At 41.6% G+C, this 25,567-nt stretch overlaps 2 protein-coding genes across 3 annotated transcripts in view; both read right to left on the reverse strand.

Annotated features, from left to right (window-relative positions):
• Positions 1-1,523, reverse strand: part of cskl (c-src tyrosine kinase-like) — a 45,762-nt gene extending 44,239 nt beyond the window's left edge. The window contains exon 1 of the mRNA XM_084367139.1: positions 1,275-1,523. The gene's annotated coding sequence lies outside the window, so the exon portion shown is untranslated. The remainder of the gene's footprint in view (positions 1-1,274) is intronic.
• Positions 1,524-4,644: 3,121 nt separating this feature from the next.
• Positions 4,645-25,567, reverse strand: LOC311262099 (enhancer of mRNA-decapping protein 3-like). Of its 2 annotated transcripts, none has more exons than XM_084361281.1 (7): positions 25,477-25,567; positions 23,447-23,628; positions 22,676-22,872; positions 16,056-16,418; positions 9,388-9,541; positions 7,064-7,281; positions 4,645-6,750 (listed from the first exon to the last, which is right to left on the reverse strand). In XM_084361281.1, exons 2-7 carry the CDS (start codon positions 23,608-23,610, stop codon positions 6,416-6,418), a joined length of 1,431 nt encoding a protein of 476 aa, XP_084217407.1. In that variant the 5' UTR covers positions 23,611-23,628; positions 25,477-25,567; the 3' UTR covers positions 4,645-6,415. The 2 variants fall into 2 exon arrangements, with proteins under 2 accessions (XP_084217407.1, XP_084217408.1); XM_084361282.1 differs by having other exon boundaries at positions 23,447-23,625; positions 25,477-25,547.

Raw genomic sequence — 25,567 nt, forward strand, 5'->3', positions numbered from 1 at the left:
AACAATGCAACTATTCACGCTTAGATTATTATACTATCATTAACCTGTAACAAAGCATCCACGCTCCAGTGTCCTTGAGAGAAACACTGATGCTTTACCAGCTCCAGGATGGTTTTTCTCTTGGCTGTAGCTGACCTCTGACCTCCCCGTGGAGGGGTGCAAGAGAAAAAAAAACAATCTCCCTGTGGAATAAACAGCATCATCAACAACAATTATCTGCTGTCATACTGGACCGGACATCTCTGTTGTAGCACTGCTCCCTTTCTATAATCATATACAATGACATGTTATCCCCCCTAAATCCAAGACAAATGCTAAAGAATGTAATAATGGAAGACACATTATATTAAAACAATATAAGCGGAAAGATAGGGATCAGTGTTTCCTCAGTGTAAGGGGCTGAACCTCCAGCCCCTGTGCTCTGAGTGCAGCGCGGAGGTGGCTAAAATTACAGTGTCCATTATCGGACAGAGTCATTATTTCTTAAACACAAAGCATTACCAAAGAGGCCAGACTGCAGTATGAGCACAGGTGTAATGTATACATGGTTGTTAATCCAAGCTGTCCCTCTACAGTCTGATATTTTTTTACACATTTTATCCAAAACGGCGCATCCGCCTGTGACACAATGCTGCATGGTCCACTGTCTCTCTGACTCCCAGCTTTATCTCCAGGGCTTCCCTGCTGATACAGTGTCAACAAATACTGCCGGACAACACAGGAAGGTAAAGGTCGGGACCACAAAGCCGCGACAGAGAGGAAAAGGTGGGTGACGAGGAGGCTCCCGGGGGCACAACCGCAAAAAAAACAGCCCGAAAACGACCACATAATTGTGGGTAACACAAACCAACAACACAAACGCCATTTACCAGTTGCCTTGTTTTGTTTTGTGTCCTCTGCTGTACTGTCAAACCTAATGAAGGTAACGAGGGGAACAGGCTGGAGGGGGTGAAAGGAGGAAAAAAAAAAAAAAAAATCTGTTCAAACCTAGCATAAATTGTGTCCGATAATGGATGCCGTGACGTTATATTGTACGTTAACTTAGCAGCTAACGCTAACGCTCCCCGCACAGGTTGAACGTTAGCTCTGTCCAGTGAACGAGGCTTGTCGTAACGTTACACTCGTGAGCTTTTTAGTGGATATAACAGATAAACACAGCACACAGCCCGGTAATGACACCACCACCACCACCACCTCCACCCCCTCCTCCTGTGAGCTATCCCCTCCCGAGCTACAAAAAAAAAAAAAAAAACCGTTGAGACAAAACAACTCACCCGAAAGATACCACAGTAGTGTCGACCCAGATGCTGCTGCAAAATTAGCGATGAAGGCCCATTTAGGAGGACTCCTGCGGTCCGGGGGGCATCCAGGTGAATATTAGACAATCCCAAACGTGGCTTCGCTCCGTACTCTGTCTGCATATGTGTGTCTGTGTGTGTGTGGCGGAGCTGTGCGAGGCCTGCTGCTGCTGCTGCTGCTGCTGCCGCCGCTTGCTTCTGCTGCTGCCGCTGGAGGAAATGGTCTCCGCTCCGTGCGACGCAGCGCGCATGCGCGGAGGAATGGCACAGCCGAAGGGGCGCGCGCGCGGTCTGCGAGCACAGCCGTGTGGCCAACAGGTGAGACGGTCACCTGATGGAGGACTTGTTACTGCGGGAGCTGCACGCTTATAGTAGTACAGGGTGGTTAGCCCGCGTGTGCATCTTGTGTACTGGTGGACAGTATGTTTCAGACTGGACTCCCACCAGGGCTGCAGGGTCTTTTCTGGGTCTCTGATATCTTAATAAATATATTTGTGCAGGGCCGTAGCCAGGATTATAGAAATACTGAGGTCCTGCCCCCCCACCTCCACCCATCCATCCATCCAGAAAATATTGAAGACTACAGTATAAATCTGTGCATTTCTCTGCATCATGACATCATCGCTTAGGAAATAATATCAGTGCCGGCAAATAGATGACTCAAATTCTGACGGAAGAAGAAGATAAGTAACAAATATGACCAATTTTGTGTATTAAACTTATTTAAACTAATTTATTTACTGACACTTTATAATAACCATGATTAATAACTGGTACATTTATAGTTAATTTGATTTATTTCTGTTCTTTCACAGTTCAGAAACAATGAAATGGTTCATAAAAGATATATTAAGCAACTGTAAAGGTTAAAAACATCGGTTCAAAATATTATAGACTACAGTATAAATCTGTGCATTTCTCTACATTTTGACATAATCACTTAGGAAATAATACCAGCCCCAGCACATAGATGAAAACTGTATTCAAATTCCAACAGAAGAAGAAGACAAGTGACTTAAATGTATTCAACTTATTTAAACTTATTTCTAGGCTTAAAATAACTTTACTGACGTGGGTAACACTTTATAATAACCATCATTAATAACTGGTAAATTTATAGTTTATTAGATTTAGTGTGTTCAGAAACAATGAAATGGTTCATGAAACATTTATTGAGCAACTGTAAAGGTTAAAAACATCAGTTTCAACTCATTCAAATCATGTTTATAAATGAACTTCACGGTATTTATGAACCATTTGCAAAGTGTTAAGAACATCAACTGCAACTTTACAATAAACAGCTGCTCATAGATAGTTTATAAATCATTTCACTGCTTGTTAACAGTGAAATAACTTAACTAAAGTTTAATTAACTATACATTTGCCATGTTGTTGGATCATATGTAATTGTTTATTTTAATGATTATAAAGTGTTACAGAGGACATGACACTTTATAACACAGTTGTGTAGCAGCAGTAGAATAAGATACTGTTAGAGAACACAAGCTTTCTCTCCTGTTACACATTAAAGGGGCATTATGTAGTTCTGGAGAAGAAATTCAAACTCAGAATTTTAATATTTACAATATTAATGAGGTAACAATACAAACTCACAATTATTTATGTTTTCCATAAGTGAATAAACAAACTGTCCTCTGAGGAAAATAAGGTCCCCAGAACACTATTTGAAGCTAGAAAGGTGGCAGGGTCCGCCACATATAAACAAAGTAAAACAATTTCCCAGTCATGAAAATAAAGAGAGTTTGTTTATTAAGTTTGTTTAGACATAAAAAAAAAAAATAGTCAAACGAGATCTTTCTCTTCTGATTAAAATGTATTTCCAAAAACTGCAAAGTGCATCATCAAATATACAAATATAAAGACATACTTCACCAGGGCCTCACATTTGTTGTATGTCACTTTATTCAAGGATAAAAATTACAATCTGCAAAACAGCGTTACAGCATTCTCCTCAGCAACTTTTTCATCTTAAAAAACGGTGTAAATAATGTGTTTTAAATCAATTTGGGACCTCTGGACCTCTGTACACTTGGATTACACCATATGAGCTGTACGGAGCCGTATCATGTTTTATTTTCCTACACTTTATTTTTACCCGTCTACCTTTTTAGGTGCCACATGTCAAACTTCACCTGCTGAAACATTCATGAATAAATATGATTCACCAATTACCATAAACTACAATACCTGTGAACAGGGGTCAGATAGCGGCCCCTTATGTGGGTTAATCTCTACGGTATTTTTATTTTTTTCAAAGTAAACCACAGGGCTTAACGTAGCAGGAAAATCCCAGGTGTGACTAATAACATTAATGATGGCTCCTCTCCATTTTACCTGGAGCGAGTTCAGTGAGCAAATATGCACAAACCCATCGGCCTGGAAGTGGAACATGTAATTAAAGCTGTTGGTTACACCTGCGCATATCATGCTACGGTATGATACAGTGTCTGCTACGGCAAATTCAAATAAAACTAGAAAACAAATTCAGTTTACTGCCTGGGGTTGCAATTCAATGAGAAGTGCCGGAATGACGCACGAGGCTCACGAACTATTAAAACATGACAGGATATTTTTCACAGAAGGGGAAAACACAGGTGTAAATAATGAAATTAATGATGGCTTCGTTTCCATTTAGTTGCTCCTGGTAATTTTTTGGCTCGCTGGGACGCTCGAGCAGAACGGAGCCATCGTTAATGTTATGAGCAAACACCTGTTTCCTGCCGTGACAAGCCAAAATGTGTTCAGTGGAAAAGGTACAACATGACTTAATCCCAGTGATAGAAGAAGTATTCATACTCAAGTAAGTGAATACAGAGTCACTACCAGAAAAATAGAAATATTATGAGAACTGAAGTATTATAAATGGGTAATAAAGCACCAGTCCTATTACATGTAGTCCCTTTTTTAAGCTATGAGTCTATTCTGTTATTTATCATGTTATATTGTTTATTAAATCATCCTTCATAAATCCCATCTCTATTCAACACGATTAATAGTTCTGACTATTCTCAGCTCACATTAGCACTTTGTGGTTGGCTCTGTATCAAGGTTTTATCATCCCTGACGGGGAACTGCCTCGAATTAATGCAGATATAAAAAAAATTATAATCGAACAATCAGATGTGTTTACAGAGGGTCTTAATACCTAACTTAATATCCAAAGTAGTGATAATAACTCACATAAATACAGTAGAGTAAAAAGTACAATATTTCCCTCTTAATCGTCGTGGAGTTGAGTTGTATGAAGCTTTAAATGGAAATAGCCAAGTATTCATGAAGGTGTTCTGTCAGTTACCATGACCCAGATCATACACAGTGCACACAGTGTTTTCAAGATTATTTTATTTCACTTGTATATAAAAGGAGCACCTATTGTCACCCTGCGTTTTGTAAGAAGATCCAGGCTGAATGTTTTTTTTTAAATTCTTACACATATACATAAAGAGATATCGAGATGGGGGTCACACCAGCCGCTACGCCTGTCAACACTCATGACTGCTCATCGTGTTTACTACATTATTACATTAGTTCTCAGCACACCCATCTTTGAACTCAGCCTGCAGTTTGATCTCAACTACACACCAGTGAAGTTTCCTCCTGCCTGGCTGTGACACAATCAAGCTGACAAACAAATAGACAGACAGACGTATAAACACCTCGCAAAGTACTCAACATTGTGTCTGTTGCAGTTCCCTCTATAATAGGTTTCTTCCAAGACTATAGCAGGCTTAGAAAAAGCTATTTTGCACTAATATCAACAGCTTTGACATCGCAAACCATGCAGGTACGCAATAAATTGACCACATCACCGCCCGTCAAAACCTCCCTCGGTTTCTTTGTTGGTCACGCTCTTGGGAAATAAGAAACAAATTCTCAGACTTCTTCAGGTGTTATCGATCGAAGGACCATTAAAGGGTTCATTAAATTATTTCTCAAGTGTAGAAATGTGTTAGATGAAAACCCTGCAAACCTATTAATCTGTCATTTACACTGTTTTTTTTATTTAAGGTTTTTACTTCGAGTAAGATAAGTTCACAAGAAGTTCGAGGACTTAAGATCTCTTAAAAATAGCTGCATAATCTCAAAAGTGCAAAGCTGCCAGGCTACAAATAAGGCTGTTTTCTTAATTTTGTAACATTTTGCTGATCTGAGGTTTGAACAGAGGATCATTATTCTGACCAAAACAGGGGGAGTTGGTCGGAGTGGTTATTTCACTGACAGTGGCTGAATCTGATGTGCCTAAAATATGAAATCAGGTTTCAAAACACCTACAGTAACTAGCTCTAATCCCTGGTGATGAACCTGGTCCAAGATGTTCTCGGTCCTTGAAATGTGTGCTTCAGACTCGTGTCTAATCTGCAAAAACAGGAAATTAATCTTCTGTGTGTGTGTCTGCTACCATTTTTAATTTTCAGTGTCAGTGGGTATAAACTCAAGACACTGACAGTGCTGACAGTGCTACTGCTAAGAGTACTATCAAATGTTATTCATACACAAGTAAAAAATGTTACCTGTCATAATTCCTGAGGCGTTTTCAACAAATAAATACAAATATAGAGATCACCTTTTTTAGTGAAAAATGCTACAACCATTACAAAACATAAACACCCATTTGAGTAAGTAAAGAGACAATGACTGTGGACACCAACATGATTGGTAAGATTTGGGTTGGCAGACAGCTTTAGGCTGAGCTGTGCTCCGGTTCACAGGCCCGGGATCAGACTCCACATGCAATCTAAAGGAGGAAACAGGAACTGTGTCTCTGCTGCTCTGACTGGTCACGGGGTCAGAGGTTACAGATAGACTCACAGTGGTCAGCATTTTGTAAACATATTCACATCGTCGCAGAGCCCTTATCAAAACAAACCAAAGAACAGGAAATCTTTCCCTCTCAAAAACAAGAGGTATCGCACGCAATGCGCAGCAACCCCCCCGGGAGCGTCCAATGGGTAAGAGGGAAAACTACAACAGACGTGTTTGTAACAAAATATCGGTCTGGTCATACAGCTGCATTTCAGCCATCGCCACACACAATAAACAGATAACTCCCTCGTACTGTCCATTTGTAACAAAGTGCAATGTCAGTGAGTCCTCTCTCATTTCGAGTGCAGAGGAATGACAAATTTACATCCAAAGGGCGAGTGGTACCGGATCCCCACTTCCTGGAAAACCTGCTTAGGGATGCCAATGTCACACAGGTAGACCCTGCTCTCCGCCTCAGCTAGAAGCAGCGGAAGGCCCAAAGAGAGGGTCCACTTCGCCTGGACAGGCTGATGCTGCTCGCTGACCGAAGGGTCGATACTCAGGACCGGGGCCCTGTTCTGGTTGGCCCAGTCAGCAGCTGATTTGTACCAGGACTGCTCCCTCAGCAGTCGGTTCTCGTGGCAGTCCAGGCAGTTGATGACCAGATCGACGGGGCTTGCTGGCAGGTCTGAGACAGAAGAGAAGAAAGAGACATAAAGTTGGTGGAAAGTTGCCAAAGAAAATAATGAGAAAATACAGTTTTTGTTGCACATGGTGTTAAAAAAAGGCTGAACAACAACGTTCACTATCCGTCAACAGGAATGAAAAATTTGTGGAAAATGGTACAATATGAGTCAGGACTGTTTTTAAAGTAGCTGCTCCACTAGAGGGCAACATTTATCTGTGTCTCTTCCAGGTCTCCTCCAACAGGACGGCATGAACTGAACATCTACAACCAGGGTCAGTGAATCCTCATACAAGCTCCTGTTGGTGTGTCCTACCTTTGACGCTGGCCACCTGCTTGCCGCTGGTCCTGCTGTAGAGGTTGACCTCACTGGTGACTGACTCCTGCATTTTGAGAAAGTTTGGCAGGAACAGGATGACCTCCACTTCGTGGTTGGCCAAGTGTCTGCCGCAGCTGATGCCCTGCGCTCCCTGGATGTGTGGCCCACACAGAAGCACCACAGTGGGCCTCTGGTGGACATTTTTTGGGGTGAGCCTGAGGACATTCAGCAGATGATGAGGAGATTACTCCACAAACAAAGACAGCCGATGTAACATTTAGATGTTAAACAATAAGTATGTTATCATACAAAGAGCATCAGGCATGAAGACGATGCCGACTGGCTGATATCCAAACCGAACAGTCTCAGTCAAGGACACGAGACATGATTGTCTGAGGACAGCAGGGAGTCCTGTCCCCTGTCAGTGATGCTGAACCTGCACAGCTCATTCTGTGGTTCAATCACTTTGCAACACACAAGTAAAAATAATAAGAGCGACCTACAGGCAGGTTAAAACACTTCACTACAGTGATGCAACTAACTTATAAAAGCCTTTTTGAAAAACATTAACAAACATCACAGAGCAGCAAACATTAACAACAATAACAAAGCTACTGTAAGTAAAACGTGAAGCATCTGTTATGTTCAACAGATCCTCGGTCATGTCGTGTTTTGCTTTTTGTTTTTAATCGTCAACTTATTTCCCCACCAAAAGCTCCATAGCCCATCACATCGTCACTTAAGATATTGTTTTATAATTAGGCCTTGGGAGTAACAGATTACATAATTAGGATACAAACAAGGTAATTAGATTACATAATTATACATTCATTAATTAAGAATGATGTAACCACGCACATGAGCACACGTGACGACGGTGATTATAATTTCTGTAGTATTTAGTCGCATATGTTTGGTGTTGAGGTAACCCAAAAGTAATGTAAAATAATTAAGTTACATTACTTTAATATTGTGATATTCGGATAACGTTACTGACTATGTTTTTTAACGATTATTGGTAACTGCATCGCAATATATTTTTAAAGTAACCCTACCAAACCTGGTTGTGATATAACTTTGGTAAACGTGAAAGCCAGCCATACTGTACGAATAGTACTTGAGCAAAAGTTTTAAGTATCTGATATTAAATGTAGGTAAGCATAACTACATTGAACAAGTATCAAAAAGTTATATTTCATCAGATCCGATATTCAGCATTTTCGATTTTTCGCTTGTTTTATCTGATTTATCCAATTGCTGATAACATAAATTAATTTAAAAATTAGCCATGATGGCTCTGATGCAGTGTGTCACCTGCAAAGTAACTAGTTACTAAAGTTATCAAATAAATGAACTGGAAAAATGTCATCATTTCAATTTAATTTCACATCAGAAAACAGTGGAGGACGTGTTGATAAAATAATGTTCACATATTGTTGTTGCAACTAGTGTCACAGTTGGGGAGCTGACTCATTTTCTCATGTTATATATTCGTATTAATCTGCTCCACTACATGCATCAGTAACTTAAAAAATCTGCCTTCTGCCAGAAAGTTCTTTATTGTGATTATGGGTGATGAAAACAGTACTTGGCTGAAGCTTTTAAACTATGTTCACCATCGTAATCATAATCCTATTAGTAATGAATTACTGGACATATAAGGAAGAAGCTTGATGTGAGCACTTTTCCCCGTTGGCTGGAAATAGTGTCTGACATCCTGGTATTACAATACATAATTAAACCTGATCTGAGCTCACAGTAGAGTTCTGGTGTGAATTTGAGACATGCGAGATATTACAGAGCTAAATTGATAAAAGGATCTGAGACAGTGAACCTGATTGATATATGAGCCTGTGCGCTGAGGTGCTTTGATCTTCAATGAGACTCCACCGCTCATAAAGCTGCAGGTAAACAGCACAGAGCAGGGCTGCCTCGGTCTACTCGGATGTTTTCAGCCTGCGGTGGGCCCGCTGTTCTAAGAAAACAAGCCCCGAGGGTTTGAGGGGGTCAAGGTTAACGCCGAACTCGTGTAGAAACATGGTAGTAAAGATGATTGCCATGGCAACTGGAAAACATAACGCGTAAACAAAAAATTAGACAGACCTGCTCTAATGATTGTATAACTCCTCAGACAGGCATGTTTGGCACACTGTTGCACATTCCTCTTATTATTATCCAAATGACAGTGGCTCTGCACCGTGCAGTGCATCCGATGAGTCGTCATGTATGCCAGGAACTGATTATCGCAATTATTTTACACACCTACTAGATATTGGTAAGGCCACCCCCAGTGCACCAGAGTCCACAGTGGTATTTGTTACCTGTTTGGTCCGCCCAGCAGAGTGAGAGCCATCTGACTGGCGCAGACACCGATCGTCTCCAGCCGGCGCTCAACAGACAGGCCCCAGCGCTCTGCAGCTGCGAGCAGACGCTGATGAAGCTCATAGGACACGCTGGGAACCACCAGGCCTGAATCTGCAGGGAGACCACATGACTTAGTTGAGATGGATAAGCATGTTAATGTTGTAAGACACAAAAAGAAACTATGTCATTAACATTCCTCCATCGCTATCATAATCATGTCAAGCACCATGCCAAAGCCAGGCAGCCGAGCCCTGCCTGGCTTACTGGTAAACGTAGTCCGCTGGTAACTTTCCCGTAAAAATGGTCCATGCAACATCAAGGATATTATTATTGTTAATATTATATATTTCAGTTATAATGTCCTTTTTTAACTGATACTTCTACTAGTAATAATAATAATAATAATAATAATAAAGAAGATTATTATAACAAATTCAAATAGAAAAAGGAAATGAGAAATAGGTTACAATGATTATGCACATACATGTATATATAAATACATACAGTATACATAGATACATGCCATCTGCAAATACCTACACACAAATACAGGAAGGAACCTTCAATATCATTAAATTGTGTTCGTTTGTTCCACTGCTTCAAAATATTCCAACTCTCGATTTCTGATTCTTAAACTTTGAATTCTTTGAATTTCTGAAATCCTTTTTACAGTTGACTTCCAGGTGAAGTAGATTTGATCTAGTTCCTCATTATCCCTTTCATAACTGCACTTCTAAGTATCCTGTAAAGGTATCTGCAGTGACATACAGCACCTTCCATAATGCATTTTGGCTCGAGTGCTTGTTTAATTTGTACGTATAATTCGTTACCAGAACACAAGCAAATGATTTGAATTTTCTCTGCCACCGTTTTTGTTGTAGACTTTCTTTGTATTTCAAGGAATCTTGTGTACATCTCCCACTAAAACCTAGGATTTGTTGTTTTATGCAAGTCTTTATACAGCTACAATGACCTTAAAGGAATGAAAACATATATAATGTCATCATACCGTACACATTTGCTTATCTACGATATTAAAATTAAAAGTTTATATCAAGTTTCATGTTGGTCGGGGCGTAACAGTTTGTGAAACTATAATGAAGCGTTTGATCAACCACAGACATGAAACTTAAAATAAAGTTGAATTATGAAACCTGACCTCTGAGATAACAACAAACGTTGGTCTGCAGATAAATGCGCTCCCAGGTTCTCTGGGGGGTTTACGTGTAAGATACACAGATCCTCCTGCGAGGAACCCGTTCCTCAGGGAAAAGCCCTTCCTCCTCCTCCTGACCTGATCTTGTTCCCATCACGGAAGATTCTCCATTTCCTCTCCTGTTTGTCACTGCTGTCTGCAGCAACAAAGGGAAGATTGGCAGCCTTTACAAAACATGACAAACATGAGGCAGCCAGAGTGAGACGCCTATTCCCCCCGGGCCCTCATTTCACACGCACCATCACATGCTTTCTGACCAATCCCCAACCCCTTAGCTCCGGGGACGGGGCTGCAGGGTATCGGACCCCCCACATCGGCTGCCGTCTCAGTCAAAACAGACAGCAGGTTGGCGTGACAAGGAAGGGGACAAACATCATATACATATGAACACCTGCACCTGTATCCTGAGATTGAGGAGGACTAAACATGGGGGGGGCACGGTGGTGAACAGTCGGTTCAATTCAATTCCTTAAAGTGAAGTATTGACTCGTCTTTCAACAGCTATTGAACAAAAAAAAACTTTTTATTAAACCAACCAAAGAACTGACAAAGAACTGTTTTCATGGTTACTCAGCTGTGCAAAAATCAAAAACTACAGAATTCCCCCTTTTTCCACATAAAGGGCCAAACTGTTGGTTGTCGGGTCACACAAAAAAAACACACACACATACACAACTTTCAACTGAGTTAACTAACTTTTCTCATGCACCTCGACATCTGGACAAAACTGTGAGAAGTGAAAGTGAATGAAAAATAATCTTCCTTCGTTTCACAATTACTGTTAAAAGGATAAGATGACCCAAAAATGAAAGCTCTGTTATTACCTACGCCCCCTGAAGCTGACGGGAAGTCGGGTGAAGTTTCAGGAGAGTGCTGCAACGCTGGATTGAATTTATCCTTTAAGGTGCAATCGAGCAGGACGGACACACACAGCAGTGGAGGAGGCAGAGAGTCAGTCACGTTTCAGATGGAAAACGCTTTGGACGTCTTTAACAACTTTCAACATTCCCACTCACTTCCACTTGTTTTTCCAAGAGTCTACTCTGTTGTGAAATTCACCCTCTCAAAAGAACGCTTGAATCCTTTTGCTTTTAAGTGCCTTGTCATTTCAAAGTCACCCAACCTTGTCAGAATTGTTCTCTTCTGTGTATTTTTTGAATTAGTGTATTACAGAACTACAATTCAGCCTTTTATCGCTGTACAAACTGAAGTGTGTGGAAACCTTTAAAGAGCCCGTGCTAATCCCTAGCTGTCTATTGCCTGTGGCACATTAGAAGGGTAATGAAAGTCAAGCTGGGGGAACTGCACGGCTCGGGATCCCTTTGATAAATAAAGCTGCTGGGAGGCAGTTAAGTCCTTAATGGCCTCCTACAGATCTCTGGCCTGGTAGCTGAGAACTTGGTGGCCTCGTTTGGCGTGCACAAAATTCACACGGACACACGCGTGCGCATTGCTAGCACACACCTCGTTCGCGCAGCGTCAATGTACAAACACATATACACCCACAACTTTTTCACGGTGGCATGCAACAGGGACAGAGTGACACACACACACACCCTCATACACAACATAATTGCTCGTAAACACTGAGACTGATGCCGTGCCTGACTGAAATCCTCCCTTATCTTGAGGTTGGCCCTGCTCCCCTCCCTTTATTATTTTATCGATACCGCACAAAAGACCGCTAATATGTTTCAGTGGGCAACAGAAATCTGGTACATGCCAATCCTCACGTGAGCGATAAGCACAGCAAAGTCAACTGCCTCTTGTCATGCAAACTGCTGCCTCGAGTGCCAAGCTCAGGGGAAGTGGGAGTTGCACTAGTATGCAACTAATTGCTTTTCAACCATCCCAGCAGGTGCGCGTCTTAATAACTCTCTTGCTGAAGTTGCCGCTACTAAAACAACCCCCCTTCTTACATACACACACGCCACCTCCTCCTCCTCCTTCACACTCTCACAGACACACACACACATGCAGTGATTTATGCAGACGCACACACCCACTTTCGATGTGGTGTGAAACACAAACTCAACAGCCAACTAGCTAAACCGGGTAGCCATGAGTATGCAGCAGCACTAAAATAAACTGAGCTGGAAGCAATCCTTCAAGCATGACAAGGGAACTGACGGGACTGAAAGCAATACACGCTGGCTGGATGCGAGCCATGTGAGACTGAGGCTTGTGCTGGGATAGGGAGGGTTAGACGAGGCTGTTTCACTCGTCTCTCACCGAAGCAGTCGAACTTTGTTGACCTGCACTGTAAGGAAGCGCCGAAGACAGGGCGCTGGTTCATCAGGGCACAGAAAAGAAGCTCACTGGAGTCATCTGTAACCTTTCTTTTTTATCATTTCGGTAATATCTCACTGTGTTTCACACAAATCACTCATAAATCAAACCATATAATATGTTTCCATGAATAAATACATACTAAATATTACAAGCAAGCCATGACTGCTGCTGCTGCTGCTGCTCCTGGATGCTTCTTGCAAACATGCAAACCATTAAAGAGGTCATGTTGTGCTAATTTTCAGGTTCATACTTTTATTTGGGGGTCCTAGTAGAATATGTTTACATACTTTAATTTTCAGATTTCAGAATTCAGATTTTTATCTAATGAAAGAAATGTTTCACACGCAATGTTGCAAATTAAGTGAGCACAAATGATCCACAGTGTTCAGGAATTTATGAATTTGTGATCTCACACACCTGGACATAAGAACATTGCAGTAATTGAGGCCTCCATCAAGAAAAATTCACATGAACTCGTGTGAAGATCTACAGATCATGTGATCTTTGTGGCTTGAAGTTATAGACAGCATTGTTAGACATGATTTTGCAATTATGCAAGTTATTTTTTGTGTATTTTAGTGTGTGTCAAGTTGTCGTAAAATGTTTTGAATGTTTATTAGTCAGGGCAGTTTGGATGATTAACTACACCTGCCACCATCGGTATTTATGATGTATAAATATGGGCGCAGGTTTTCTATGTGTCTCATGCAGTTTGACCTTCTTTTCAAGAACTATGGACGATAACATCAACTCTCTATGTTTGCATCTGGTAAATGAATGAATGATTGAATGAATGAATGAATGAATGAACGAATAAGTAAGTAAATAAAAACTTGGAAAACCAACTGACAGTTGGCTTGGTTGCAGTGTGTGTTGTGGCCTGGCTTGTTTGCACTGAGGTTTCACTGCACAGCTGGAGTCAATCACACCCAAGGAAAGCGAGACAATAGCAGAACCAAACCTACACAGACTGCAGCCCGTACAATAAACAATAGACTATAGAAACAGGCCTGTCAAAACTCCATGACGGCGCTTTATGGCAACCCGACCATACACCTCAGCACTTTGTTTTTCTTTCCTCTGTTCCAGTATTGTTGATTTATCTGTTTACTGCCAAAGATTCCAGGTCAACAGCACTGCGGTTTCTTCCTGCTTTCAGAGGTGCTGTTTATGTAAGGCTGTGCAGCGGCATGCTAATTACAGAGTGCAGAGAATGGGGATTATGATGACAGCCCTGGGAAGCAGCTCTGCCTCTGCCATGGTAAGAAAAAGGAGGCTCTGCTTTGGCAGCTGGCTGCTGGCTGGTAGACAGCTGCTCCTGCTGGGGCTGCGCTGTGTCACCACAATCAGCTACAGGCTGGGGTAGAAAATCCTAGAAACACCATCGCTGCTACAACCGACCTGTCACCTACACAGCCTGGGGAATAAGTAGCTGAACTCCTATCGTTGTTCCAGTCATCCTCGTCCTATTATTCTTCGGGACAGGGGAGATACTGAAGCTACTCAAGGGAAATTTACTGAAACATTAACATTGTTTGTTAATGTCAATTCAGACAACCAACAGGAAAAAATGTGGATTTTAGAGCGCCCTTTCTCCATTACCACCCACCCTCCACCTTCTCACTGCTCTGACTCTGCTGTTCCTCTCACATTGTGGACTCCAGGGCCCATGTGAGCGTGCCATTTACTTATCTTATGTCCATATCAACCAGTTATGTAACACTCAGGTTCCTAGAGTGAGCTGAAGTGTGAGAGAGGATGGGTCATCTCTGCGGGGTTACACAAAAGCCACCTCCACCCTCTGCCTGCCTCAAGGTGACCTCTGACCGGCCAGTTGGGAAAAAAGCCATGCATCCACTGTGACCTCCCTTGATAGTGCACGTGGTTTTTTTGGCATCGTGTTCAACAGAAGAGACGCTACAGCACATTCCTCAGCGTTATGATCAGGATCAAATGTAAAAGTTTAAAATGCTTCAACTTCTGTCGAGAGCTGCGACTGCGGCTCAGAACAGTGATGTTACATAAACGGATGGTCAACGTTTAAACACAGTGGAAAAAACTGCTCCTTCCAAGTCAAACAGTGTGGTCACGACGCTGACATGCTCTCTGATAAAAAACGTCCCACAGAGGGAATTCATTTTTATCTGCAGGTATTTCCTAGTACAGAGAGACACAATGTTAACTATGTCATGTGACAGAAGATTATGGTGAGTGCAGTTACAAGCAGCAGGACAGGCGTAGCAGGTGGGTCCAAAAGACCTCCTCTGGATAACAGCTGAATTATTATTTTCTTTCCTCATATCATCCACACAAATCCTGACATGACAAAGTCTTGTAGGCGCACACCTTGTTCTCTTACACAACAGTATTGTGACAGATGGGCTTCATAAAAAAAAAAAAAACTGCCCTCAAGCCAATAAGAGCAGGAACACAGTTAGTTCTGCTGATTAAAAAGGAAAAGGTGGCATTTTTAATTGCACTAGCTATCCTACAAGTGGTGAAATGATTAATTCGTTTGATTCATTTATCTTTCTACGAATGTTTGTCAAAAATATATAGTCGTGTGTGTTGTTTTTCTAAAACAGCTTGGCACTGTACTTTTTAAAGCAAATGTTACATGATGTTACTCAAACAAGAGTAAATACTGCAACCGAATTTCCCAGCAGGGACAGAAATCAATAACGATTTGCCTTATTTGTTGAGGACTATTTACATTTTAATTATGGCTACACAGACTCTACTTGTTTTGGTCTTTTTCATGGTATATTTATGATATATAATAAAATATATCATAAAGGTTTTGCTCTGGTAAACTGCAACAGATTCAATATTTCTTTTACCCTTTTTACAGACTAGCAGCCTTAATTCTCCATCCACCACGCCAGATTCAGCTACAGCACATACTTGTTGTTACACGTGGACGTTTCAGCTTAAAGCAAGTTGCTCTGAAACACCACATGATTTAACTGTCATCCCAAATTAGCAGTTTCAAGATTTCTGAAAGGTTTGTTACTGACAAAACTATATCCAGGAATCTAGAGCAACATTAGAGGCCATACGTACATAAACAATGCTCCAACCCATGAGTGAGTGTGTACCAATGTATTTTGCCCTCACCTGTGCAGTACTCTTTGCCCCCGTGCTGGGGCACCGTAATCTGTCTGAATATGACGGGCTTCCCCTGCAGAATATTCTCATCGTGGCGGTAGGACACGGGCTTCTGTTCGCCCTGCGTGCTGTGATGCTGCGTCCTGTTGCTGTGGTTGTTGGTCCCTTCAATCTGGGAGAAGACTGCAGCTTTGTCGAACAGCGCCAGGTTTCCCTCAAAGTCGAAGTCCGTGTCCAGGTCCTCATCGGTCCCGTCTCCGAAGCACTCGTCGTCTTTCGCCCTCATCGGCCCTCCGGCACCTCCGTTCCTCACGCCATTTTTCTTAGGCGCGGCCTGCGTCGCCCCTCTGCTGTTAGACGAACCTGCAGGAGCTGGAGAACAAAGAGACGTTAACATGTGGGCAAACAAAATCTATACTTAAATGTCACAACCTTGAATATACTATAATATAACTACTAATATACTTTATATACTGTATGACCTGCCTCACATGAATACATTCTCAGTGACACCTTGAGCCTTTCTGTGAGTCCTTGTCTGTGTTTTCTCTTTCTTCACCAATGAATAAATACATTTAAAAAAAGAAATTAAAATTTAAATTCACTTGGGACATCGTCCAGGGTAAAAGGAGGAAAGATCATATCAATTAGTAAACGTACATCCAAATTTTCACATCTAAGTATGCAACGATTCATTACTGCATTGATGCACCATAAGAAATAAATCAAATGAGTAGCTCAGGCGTCAGCAATAATCCAAATGAAATAAATATTTATTGTATACTTATATGACTCTTCATATAAAATGAAATATGGTTGATAAAGTTACTGCAAAAATACATAATTACATTTTATTGGACGAAATGTTGCCAGCACCTTCATAAGCAACACATGAATACTGCTTTTAACTCCTCTGATGTGATGCTGTCTTCTTATCGTCCTTTATTGCTTTTATTCTTTTATTTATGTCTTTATTTGCATTGGTTTTTTTCTGTGATTTTGCCCGTTTTATCACTTTTGTTCCTTTCACTTGTAATTACTCACATTTTGTGTTTTGCCTTCTTGTTTTAACTTCAGCTTAGACTCGACTTTCTTGTTCGACTTTACTCTGAGCTACCACAGGCCTACTTTGGCTTTCATCTCAAGCCCAAAATGCACAGATTACCCAGAAATCCTCCCATCTCCAGGCCTAATCACCCCTGAAAGGAGCTACGAGCTGTCTCACTATACATCATCACAGTGTATAAATGCCGTAATCCATACACACACACAGACACACACACACACACACAATTGGTTCCTGCACTCCTGCAGTTTAAAATTCTGACTCGATGCTCGAAACTCCTTTTTATCTTGTTCAAACTCTGACTGGCAACACGTCTTATCCTCTCACAACTAGTTACTATAACCCAGCTGAGAACAAAACACCGCCGACACACAAGACATACAATGGCCGACCGAGCGATCAGTCAATAAAGTTTACATACATGTTAGCACACACACAAAAAAAAAACCTAAACGAACAGGGAACAAAAAAAAAAAGAAAAAAGAAAAACTGGAAAAACCTGGCCTTCAACCCCAACCATGCTGAGCTCTCACGCTAACAAGGAGACAGAGAGGCACAGTCGCACGCTACTGTCACTGTGACAGCTAAGGTACTTTGGACTCTCTCACGCAAGACACTGGGAGGCTCAGTCATAGTACACTGGCATCGATACAAAGCTGCTCACAAAATATGAGCTAATGCGAGACCTGACTCAACATCACAATACCATCTTGTAACCACCAGGACAGAGACAGAGGGAGTTTTACGTGCACTCAGTCAGCAGCAAGTCTGCTCTGCTCTGCTCTGACAACATCTGAAGTCGTATCAACGTGACAAATTTGTACTCTGAACACAGACAATCAACGACAAAGTGATTTAGTGATGAGAATCCTCTATAAGTAGCAGGAAAACGTCAGACTGGTCCGACATGTTTTGGGAGAAGGGTAGTGGGTTATTGTGTCCACAGGTGTTAAGTAGTGTCCTTATTAACACAAGCCCAAAGACGTCTTTATTTACAAGGAAGTGTTTTGTCAAGCCGCGATTCAGAAATATGAATGAGCTGGGCACGGCTCCAAGTCAAACAGGCTAATGAATAACAAGCAGCGAGACAGACAGTGAACTTCACTGATTTCAGTTTAGACAAACTCACCGCTGCAAATTAGTACAAACTGCTGCACACAGGCCAGGAATATTTCAAACTGAAGTGTTAGTTGTAGCAAAATGTTACCGTTACACGCATCAATAACGTGACGAGGCACAACATTAGGGGACATTTCACTGTTTGTAAGCAGGTCTGCACAATTAAAAATGTGCAATGTGTAAGAATTTTAGCTGAAAACATTTTTTAAAAATGCCTAAAAGTGCAAAGATATCTACTGAAGTTAGCATGCTAACCAGCGAGCCACGGCCAGTCCTGGTCCAAAGCTTTCTAGGGACTTTTACTGTGATCGTGATGCACTGCCAAAACTATTTGTTTTGAGTATGACTGCAACAGGTGGCCAATTCTTACAAACTGCACCTTTAATTTCTAGGAAATATTATTGAAAGTGCAATATCCAACTTGCAGAGCTGCAGTTTTTTTAATAAAGACAAAACATGATAATGGAGCACCACTGAGCTGCGGAGGCATCCTGGCCTGCAAACCTTTTTTCACCAACTAATGTCACATGATCATCATTTCAAAAGTTTTTTTTTTTAATTTCTATTACAGTTTGTAGCATTTTTTTGATTGTTCTTAGCAGTTCCTGGAAAATGCTGAACTCAACATGTGTGTCACAATAATCCTGTCCTCATAATCATGTGACTGATGATCAGTATTATCGAGGAGGGATAAATCAGCTAATACAGGTGTGGACATAAAGATAAACAGGTCACTGACAGGCCAACGAGGGTTAAATGCGTTCAAAGCAGGACTAATTGCACATGAAGCCATAACAAGTTCGTGTGCGAGTACGATCCAATCAAGAAAAGGAAAAGAGGTTGTGGAGATGGCGAGGGGGGAAGACGGCAACAACGCTCGGCAACAGGATTGAGTCTGGGAAAATCTGCGCAAGGAACATGAATCTGCAACGGTCATCACCGTCTCAGCAACTACAGCTGATGTGCCAGCGAACAGAAAGCACTTAAAACACACAAGTAGCTTTGTGATTAACGGTGGAAGTCTGTAATCAAACTGAGAAGCTCTCAGTGTGAATATGTTGAGTTTGTTTGAATGTGAAGCTCAACAAAACATTGACACACAGCAATACAAAGAAGTTTAAAGAAATCTGAAGCAGGGATTTACGGGAAAAGTGCTAAGCTGCTAAGCTTTGACTCCATAGACAGAGGCAGCATGCTGGTTATGGGAACAGTTTTCATAAGAGCAAACTCTTGAGGTCTTTTTTCCAAAATACCCTTTTAATGAGATCTATTCGGGTCTAATGGAATCCGACTTCTGGAGGCCTGTGCATCATTCACAAAAGCAGTTTCTAAATTCCCATCCTACTCTCCCAGAAAGATCAATGGCAGATACTCAGAAACCATTTCTGGAATCCGCGATCTTGTATAAGCAACGGCCCACCCTGCTTTCCCTTCTTTGTGGCCGGGGGCTTCTTGGGAGCATGGCATTGCGTGTGAAAGGACCGGCCCTGCCCAAGCCACTCAGCACTTTGGCCCCATGCAATTTGGGCATTAGCTCCCTGGCCACCAGCCTGAGAGCTGGAGATTAAAATAAAAACTCAAAAGGTAAACATTGCTTCCACAATTGATATCGCTTTTGGCCTTCCGAGCACACTGGGACAACATGGCTTCCTGTCGGGGAGGAGGGGCGGGGGGTTTCCTGTGCTGAGCACGAGCGCGGGAGGGAGAGAGAGAGGACAGGAGGGCACCGCGGCACGAAAGCCAGGCTTTGCATAACCTTCTCTTTAGGAGCAGACACGGAGAGGGAGGGGGAATGTTTATTGATCTTAGTCACACACATATTGTAAAGAGGAACTTTGGTACAAGCCTTTAGCACGCTATGGGAATCTAAGGGGGGAGTCAGAGCAAGACGCTGTTCGGTCCCATGCTCAGGCTTCTCATTAGGCAACCGGTGACACACGGGGTGCAGCGCTGGGTCAACAAGCCACGAGTCCTGCTGACACTAAAGAAGAAAAGTGCAGACTGCAAAATGAACATATTTCTTTTCACAACTGATATAAAAAAAGAGAGAGAGATTGGCTTTCTCTTGTGCAAGCTTCATCTTCCATGCACAGGAAAAAGCACCAAGCAGAGGTCATTTTTACAACCAGGCTGAAGACTATTACACATTGTCCATCAGCCAATTCTGTTGACCTCCGACTCCTCCATTGTTTGGGGATCCTGAGTGTGAAAGTGAACTGACTTTGGCTGATTCCTGCAGAGGCCACAGAGCTGTCCGAGCAGACTTCCTGCTGACTGAATGCTGGTGAGAGGAAATGCCGTTTTTAACCTTTATCTCATCAGGAAGGTTGAGTAACACATTCTTATTTTTACAACTACATGCACAACTTAAGGAGAATACAGACGTGCCTTTCTGTCTCATCTTGTCGTTATTTAGTCTGCTGATTAAATCCCATGTTGGACACATATATTGCTGCCATAAAGGTAAAACTAAAGTTAAAGCTACCGTTTTGTGTGCACACGCAACCTCAAAGCCAATCTGAGCAGCAGCAGGACTACAAAATATCGAAAGCACTGCATGGTGGAGCATACAGTATCAACTTAGAAATACCTAAGTCACAGTAACAACAGCTTACAGATGACTCATAATGCATTCTCAACTGTATCTCGACATCTGCCAAAGAGGAACAGTAGTCACAAGTTGAACCTCATCCCTAATGACTGTAAAACACTCGACAAGACACCTGCTTATCAACACGACATCCCGAATTACTCCAGAGCGCTCCTAATGACTTGAATCACCCTTCTAGCACGCAGCCTGCGCTCTAATATAAACAATAAAAAATAGGCTTCACAGTGTTGTGGCTAGGGACACTGTGTCGGACTGCATGATGACGTTGTTGATTGCTCCCGTTATTTTGTCTCGCCGTTTCTTTAGACTCGTCGGGCAGGTGGCAACATAAAAGTCTGAGAAAAAAACCTCCCATTACAGCGATCACATTAATCACATTAAGCCAGGAGGAAGGTCTGCTCACACACACTGATCCGTATCTTAAAGTTAAAGCCCCTTTTCAAGTGTTTAAGTTATTTTGTCTATCCCCTATATGAAGATATATGCTTATCTAGTGGATATATTTATTTTTTAGATGCTTTAATCAATTTAAAAGGTGAACTATGTAACTTTTTAGCAACAAATTTGGTTATATAGTCCTCTAGTCTTGAACTGTAGGAATTTTTAGACTGTTCTAGTCTCATAACTCAAAATACAGGAATGGTTTATTCTAATGTTTATCATTTGGCTTTGTTTTTGTTTGTTTACCTTTAAGGTACATGTTTTGTGATATTCTCTGTATTTCATTTTGTCAATAAATCCCAAAATTGCTGTAAAAAAAAAAAAAAAGTGAGCCCCACGGTTGCACTGGGTGACATGACACCTGGGCACTGTCATTTTTTTTCATTATCTTGGTACAAGCGTGAAATATTCCCCTAAAATAATGCATTAACTCCCAACTGAGAAACGTTCCTGAGCAGTAATTACATGAAATTCAGAGTTGTGACCGAGAGTTTTTCAAGAGAGTCACACACACCTGCAACAAGATTGACTGCTGGACTGTTGGTTTTGTCCTTATTCAATAAAGAAACGACTGTCTGCTTGAAGCGTGACTCTTTCTGTGAACTGGTATGACTCCACGCTAGAAACTTTTTAAAACAACGTAATCCTGACATCTGAGAAGTCATTTGATCCGCAGGGGAAATTTGACTTCCTTTCCATTGTCAGCCAGAAAACATCACATGTGTCTATCGAACAATCAGATACAGTGATGTTGAGTGACATTGCATTATTTTCCAGCCCACCTCGTTGGGAGTTATAAAAAAGTGCTGAGTAATAAATGGCACCGTTGTGTGTCACATTTCCTTCAGTCAATGAACAATATCTATTTTTGCTCTCCAACAGATGAGCACTATGTCACCATTCCTGTGGTAAATTCCTGTTACGTCGTACATGACTCCCAGTACATTAATAACTTTGTGATTTGAGAACTAGGAAATGCGGCTTCATAATGACCAAGCAAAAACATCAAATAAAGTGGTCTTTCCTAACCTACGAAATCAAACCGTCAGTCGTCAGGTACTCCACAGCACGATCACGCTCTCCTTGGACAGTGTGTCTCAGTTTGATTATCACTTGCAGTGTTGAGCGTAAAGGTCACAGGCATCAGTACAAAACCTGATTTTGTTATCTGCTGCTGATGCTGTTAAGCAAACTGACCTCATACTTGGAGGTCACAGTTTACATTAGCAAGTGAGACAATGGCAGCAAGTCAAATTATAAAAAAATGTCAATTACAATTACGCTTGCTGAAATTAAAAGGGATTAAAATGTCAAAATAACAACAAACAAAAATACGTGACGAGGCAAATTAACTGTGAGGGTGAATACACCACAGGTGAGTCCTGGACCTACCTCTGCGTAGGATGGTGATTGGAGCAGAGCTGGAACCAGAGCTGCTGCTTGTCACATGCGACTGAGTGGTTCTGTTACTCTGAGCAGAACGTCCTGAAGAAACAGAAACCGGTTCTGTTGCAGCTCCCTGACCACAGCTGGGCTTATTGACCGTATTCTGGATATCGAGGAACTTCAGCTCCTTGATATCCATGGCACTAAAAGACAGAGAAGACATTACTAACCTTAGTAGAAGCTTAAACTGGGTTGTGCTGATGAACTGAGCATGTACTGCTTCTTCCAGCACATTTTCAGTGACGATCTAGCTCGTACGGCAGACAGGGAGCGCATCCATACACTAACATGGTCCTTAAATAATCAATATACAGCCATGTGTTATCCGTGGGTTGCCTGAGTAGCATTAACACCAGTAATCAAGGGTTGCTGGAAGTTTTTTTCATCAGGTGGAAAAAGGCCGAACATTTAAAGGGATAATGGTCTGATTTACATACGTCCATCAAAGTGGGACAATCTTCTACATTTAGTTTAAGAGGATTTTTATCTACATCTTGAGCTGGATTGTGAATTAAATGCTGGTATAAATTTGGATTTACTCGACACTCAAAATAAAATCTCCTTGGTCATGATAATAATTACAAAATCTGATTTGTGGCTGCATGCACACAATAGGGCTTTTATGACTTCTTGCGTCCTCAACATTGCCTCAGGAGATCTGCTTATCTGCTCCAGTTGGTGATAAGAAGATTTGTCTGCATCCTGCTTCTTTCTTACCTGAAAGTGACCTCAGGAACAGGACATCTGATCCCATTGTGATAGGGCTGTCTCAGCGAGATGGTCTGGCTGGCGTGATCAACACATGACACCTCTCCCTGATAAACTCCCAACGTCAGGCCACAGTTTATCGACACAACACTCCCCAACCAGTCTGCGGCCATTTTCTCACTTTAATCCTACTTTTCAAAAAAAAGAAACAAGACAGTGATAATCACAATCAACATATAGCAGTCATTACCATCGCTTTATGTATATTACAAGCAGGGTTGTAGCTACGTGTTGCTTCACCCGAGGACAATTTTTGACTACTTTTAGGCCAATAAATAATAACAGGATGTTAAAATAAAGGTGCATGTTGGGTGCTGTTATTTTTAGTGGAGGGGACTTGCATTTATGACATTAGTGTTTCTAAAATCATGACTATTACCAAAATTTAAGGGTGCACTGTGTTGTTTTGGGGAAGAAAATTTAATCAGAAGAGAAAAATCTTTATCCACTGATTTGGTTTTTTTTGCCTAAATAAAATAAATAAACTAACTCTTTGTTTTCATGACTGAAGAAACTGAATAAACAAACTGACCTTAAAGGACAACACAATTTCATACTGTTTTACTTTGTTTATATGTGGCGGACCCTGCCACATTTCTAGCTTCAAACAGTCACTACGTTTACACTACATTTAGTGTTAGTCCGATTCAAAACAGACTTTTAAAGTCCATGTGAACATGTAAGTCCGACTGAAATCGTACTAAACTGAATTTCTCAAAGTCGGACTAACACATCCAGATGATGCGGTTGGAAGTCGATTTACTCTTTCATGCATACACCTCAGCTGGACCTGAACTGGCCTCGCCGTTCTGCACATGCACCGGGCAATTGACCCGGAAGTCGTTCATGACATAAATCCTTAGCAGGAAGGCAGGAAAAACAAAAGAAAAAGACAACAACGATGAAGGTATCAACATGGCGAGTGCTAGAGCAAGAAATACACCGTTCGCTTTGCAGCCCGTTTGCCGTTTCTTAACTTGTTTGGTATGTGACATAAAGGGTCAGCCGGGTGAAGATCCAGCAGCAACTAGCCGACATACTTCTGTCAATAAGTCGATTCTCCCCTGGTGCATGATACTGGGACGATGGCAGCAGTCCAATTAAATGGCTTAAATTAAGCCTTGACCTCAGCTCGACTTAAGTGTGCATGGTAGCGTTGTGTTCTGAGGAGCTTACTTTCCTTGTTTATTCAATTATGGAAAAAATAAGTGTTTTATCATCTCATTAATATTATAAATATCAAAATTCTGAGTTTGAGTTTCTTTCTCCAAAAACTACACAGTGCCCCTTTAAACCCTCGTCACTTGGCCTCCATGTTTAAGGACGTTAAACCAAACTCCACTGAATAATCTGCAAGATTATTGTTGCTTAATTTATGTGCAAATATCTGATCTAGTACAGTTTAACTGCAGACATTACACACAATGATCTTCAGGTATACTCTGCTCCTGGATGTAATGAATTAGCTCCCTGGCTATGTTGAACTTCCACCAGTGAAGAGAAGCTCAACTTAAACTGTAACTGTGATAACTAATTGACAGCTTGTTGTTGTTATTATTAGTTTTTCAGTGTCCTAAATGCTGCAGCCTTTACTTCAGCAGTCCTCTGTTGCACCGAGCACCGTGACAACATCAGCTAACGCTAGTTAGCTTAGCGTTCATTTAAAACGGACTTTCAGCCGCTGCGTGAATCTGTCTGAAGCGGAAGCGAGTGTTAAAAACATTGCAGGAAAAATAACCTTAAAGATGAACACCCGTGTGCGGGTCGTGTTCAGAGAAATATATGGACTATCACAACGTTTAGCTTAGCTTAGCCCAGCAGGCTGAGTGGGGCTAGCTAAGCAGCTAACATTAGCTTCGGTTTAATCCGCCCCGTTTGCTTCTTTATCGAGGCGGATGGTTGTAAACGTGATGACCACTGCCTTCTACTTCTGTACAAACTCAGTCTGAGTACAATAATTCAATGCAGCAAACATTTACCTAGTCGATAAAACTGTGTCGAGGCGTTCAAGGGAAGCTCCAGCTGTTGTTTGTGCCCGTCTTCCGGGTTGGTACGTGACGTCACTTCCCG

The sequence above is a fragment of the Pagrus pagrus genome (assembly GCF_965226575.1).
Source record: "Pagrus pagrus genome assembly, chromosome: 1".
Taxonomy (NCBI): domain Eukaryota; kingdom Metazoa; phylum Chordata; class Actinopteri; order Spariformes; family Sparidae; genus Pagrus; species Pagrus pagrus.

What these genes read in the sequence shown, in the direction of transcription:
- LOC311262099 (XM_084361281.1), bottom strand. Translation starts at nt 23,610, where the DNA reads ATGGCCGCAGACTGGTTGGGGAGTGTTGTGTCGATAAACTGTGGCCTG. An exon ending in GGGCAAAGAGTACTGCACAG is followed by an intron (nt 9,542 to 16,055) that starts GTGAGGGCAAAA and finishes GTCTCCCTGCAG; the next exon opens with ATTCAGGCCTGGTGGTTCCC. An exon ending in CTGCTGGGCGGACCAAACAG is followed by an intron (nt 7,282 to 9,387) that starts GTAACAAATACC and finishes GAATGTCCTCAG; the next exon opens with GCTCACCCCAAAAAATGTCC.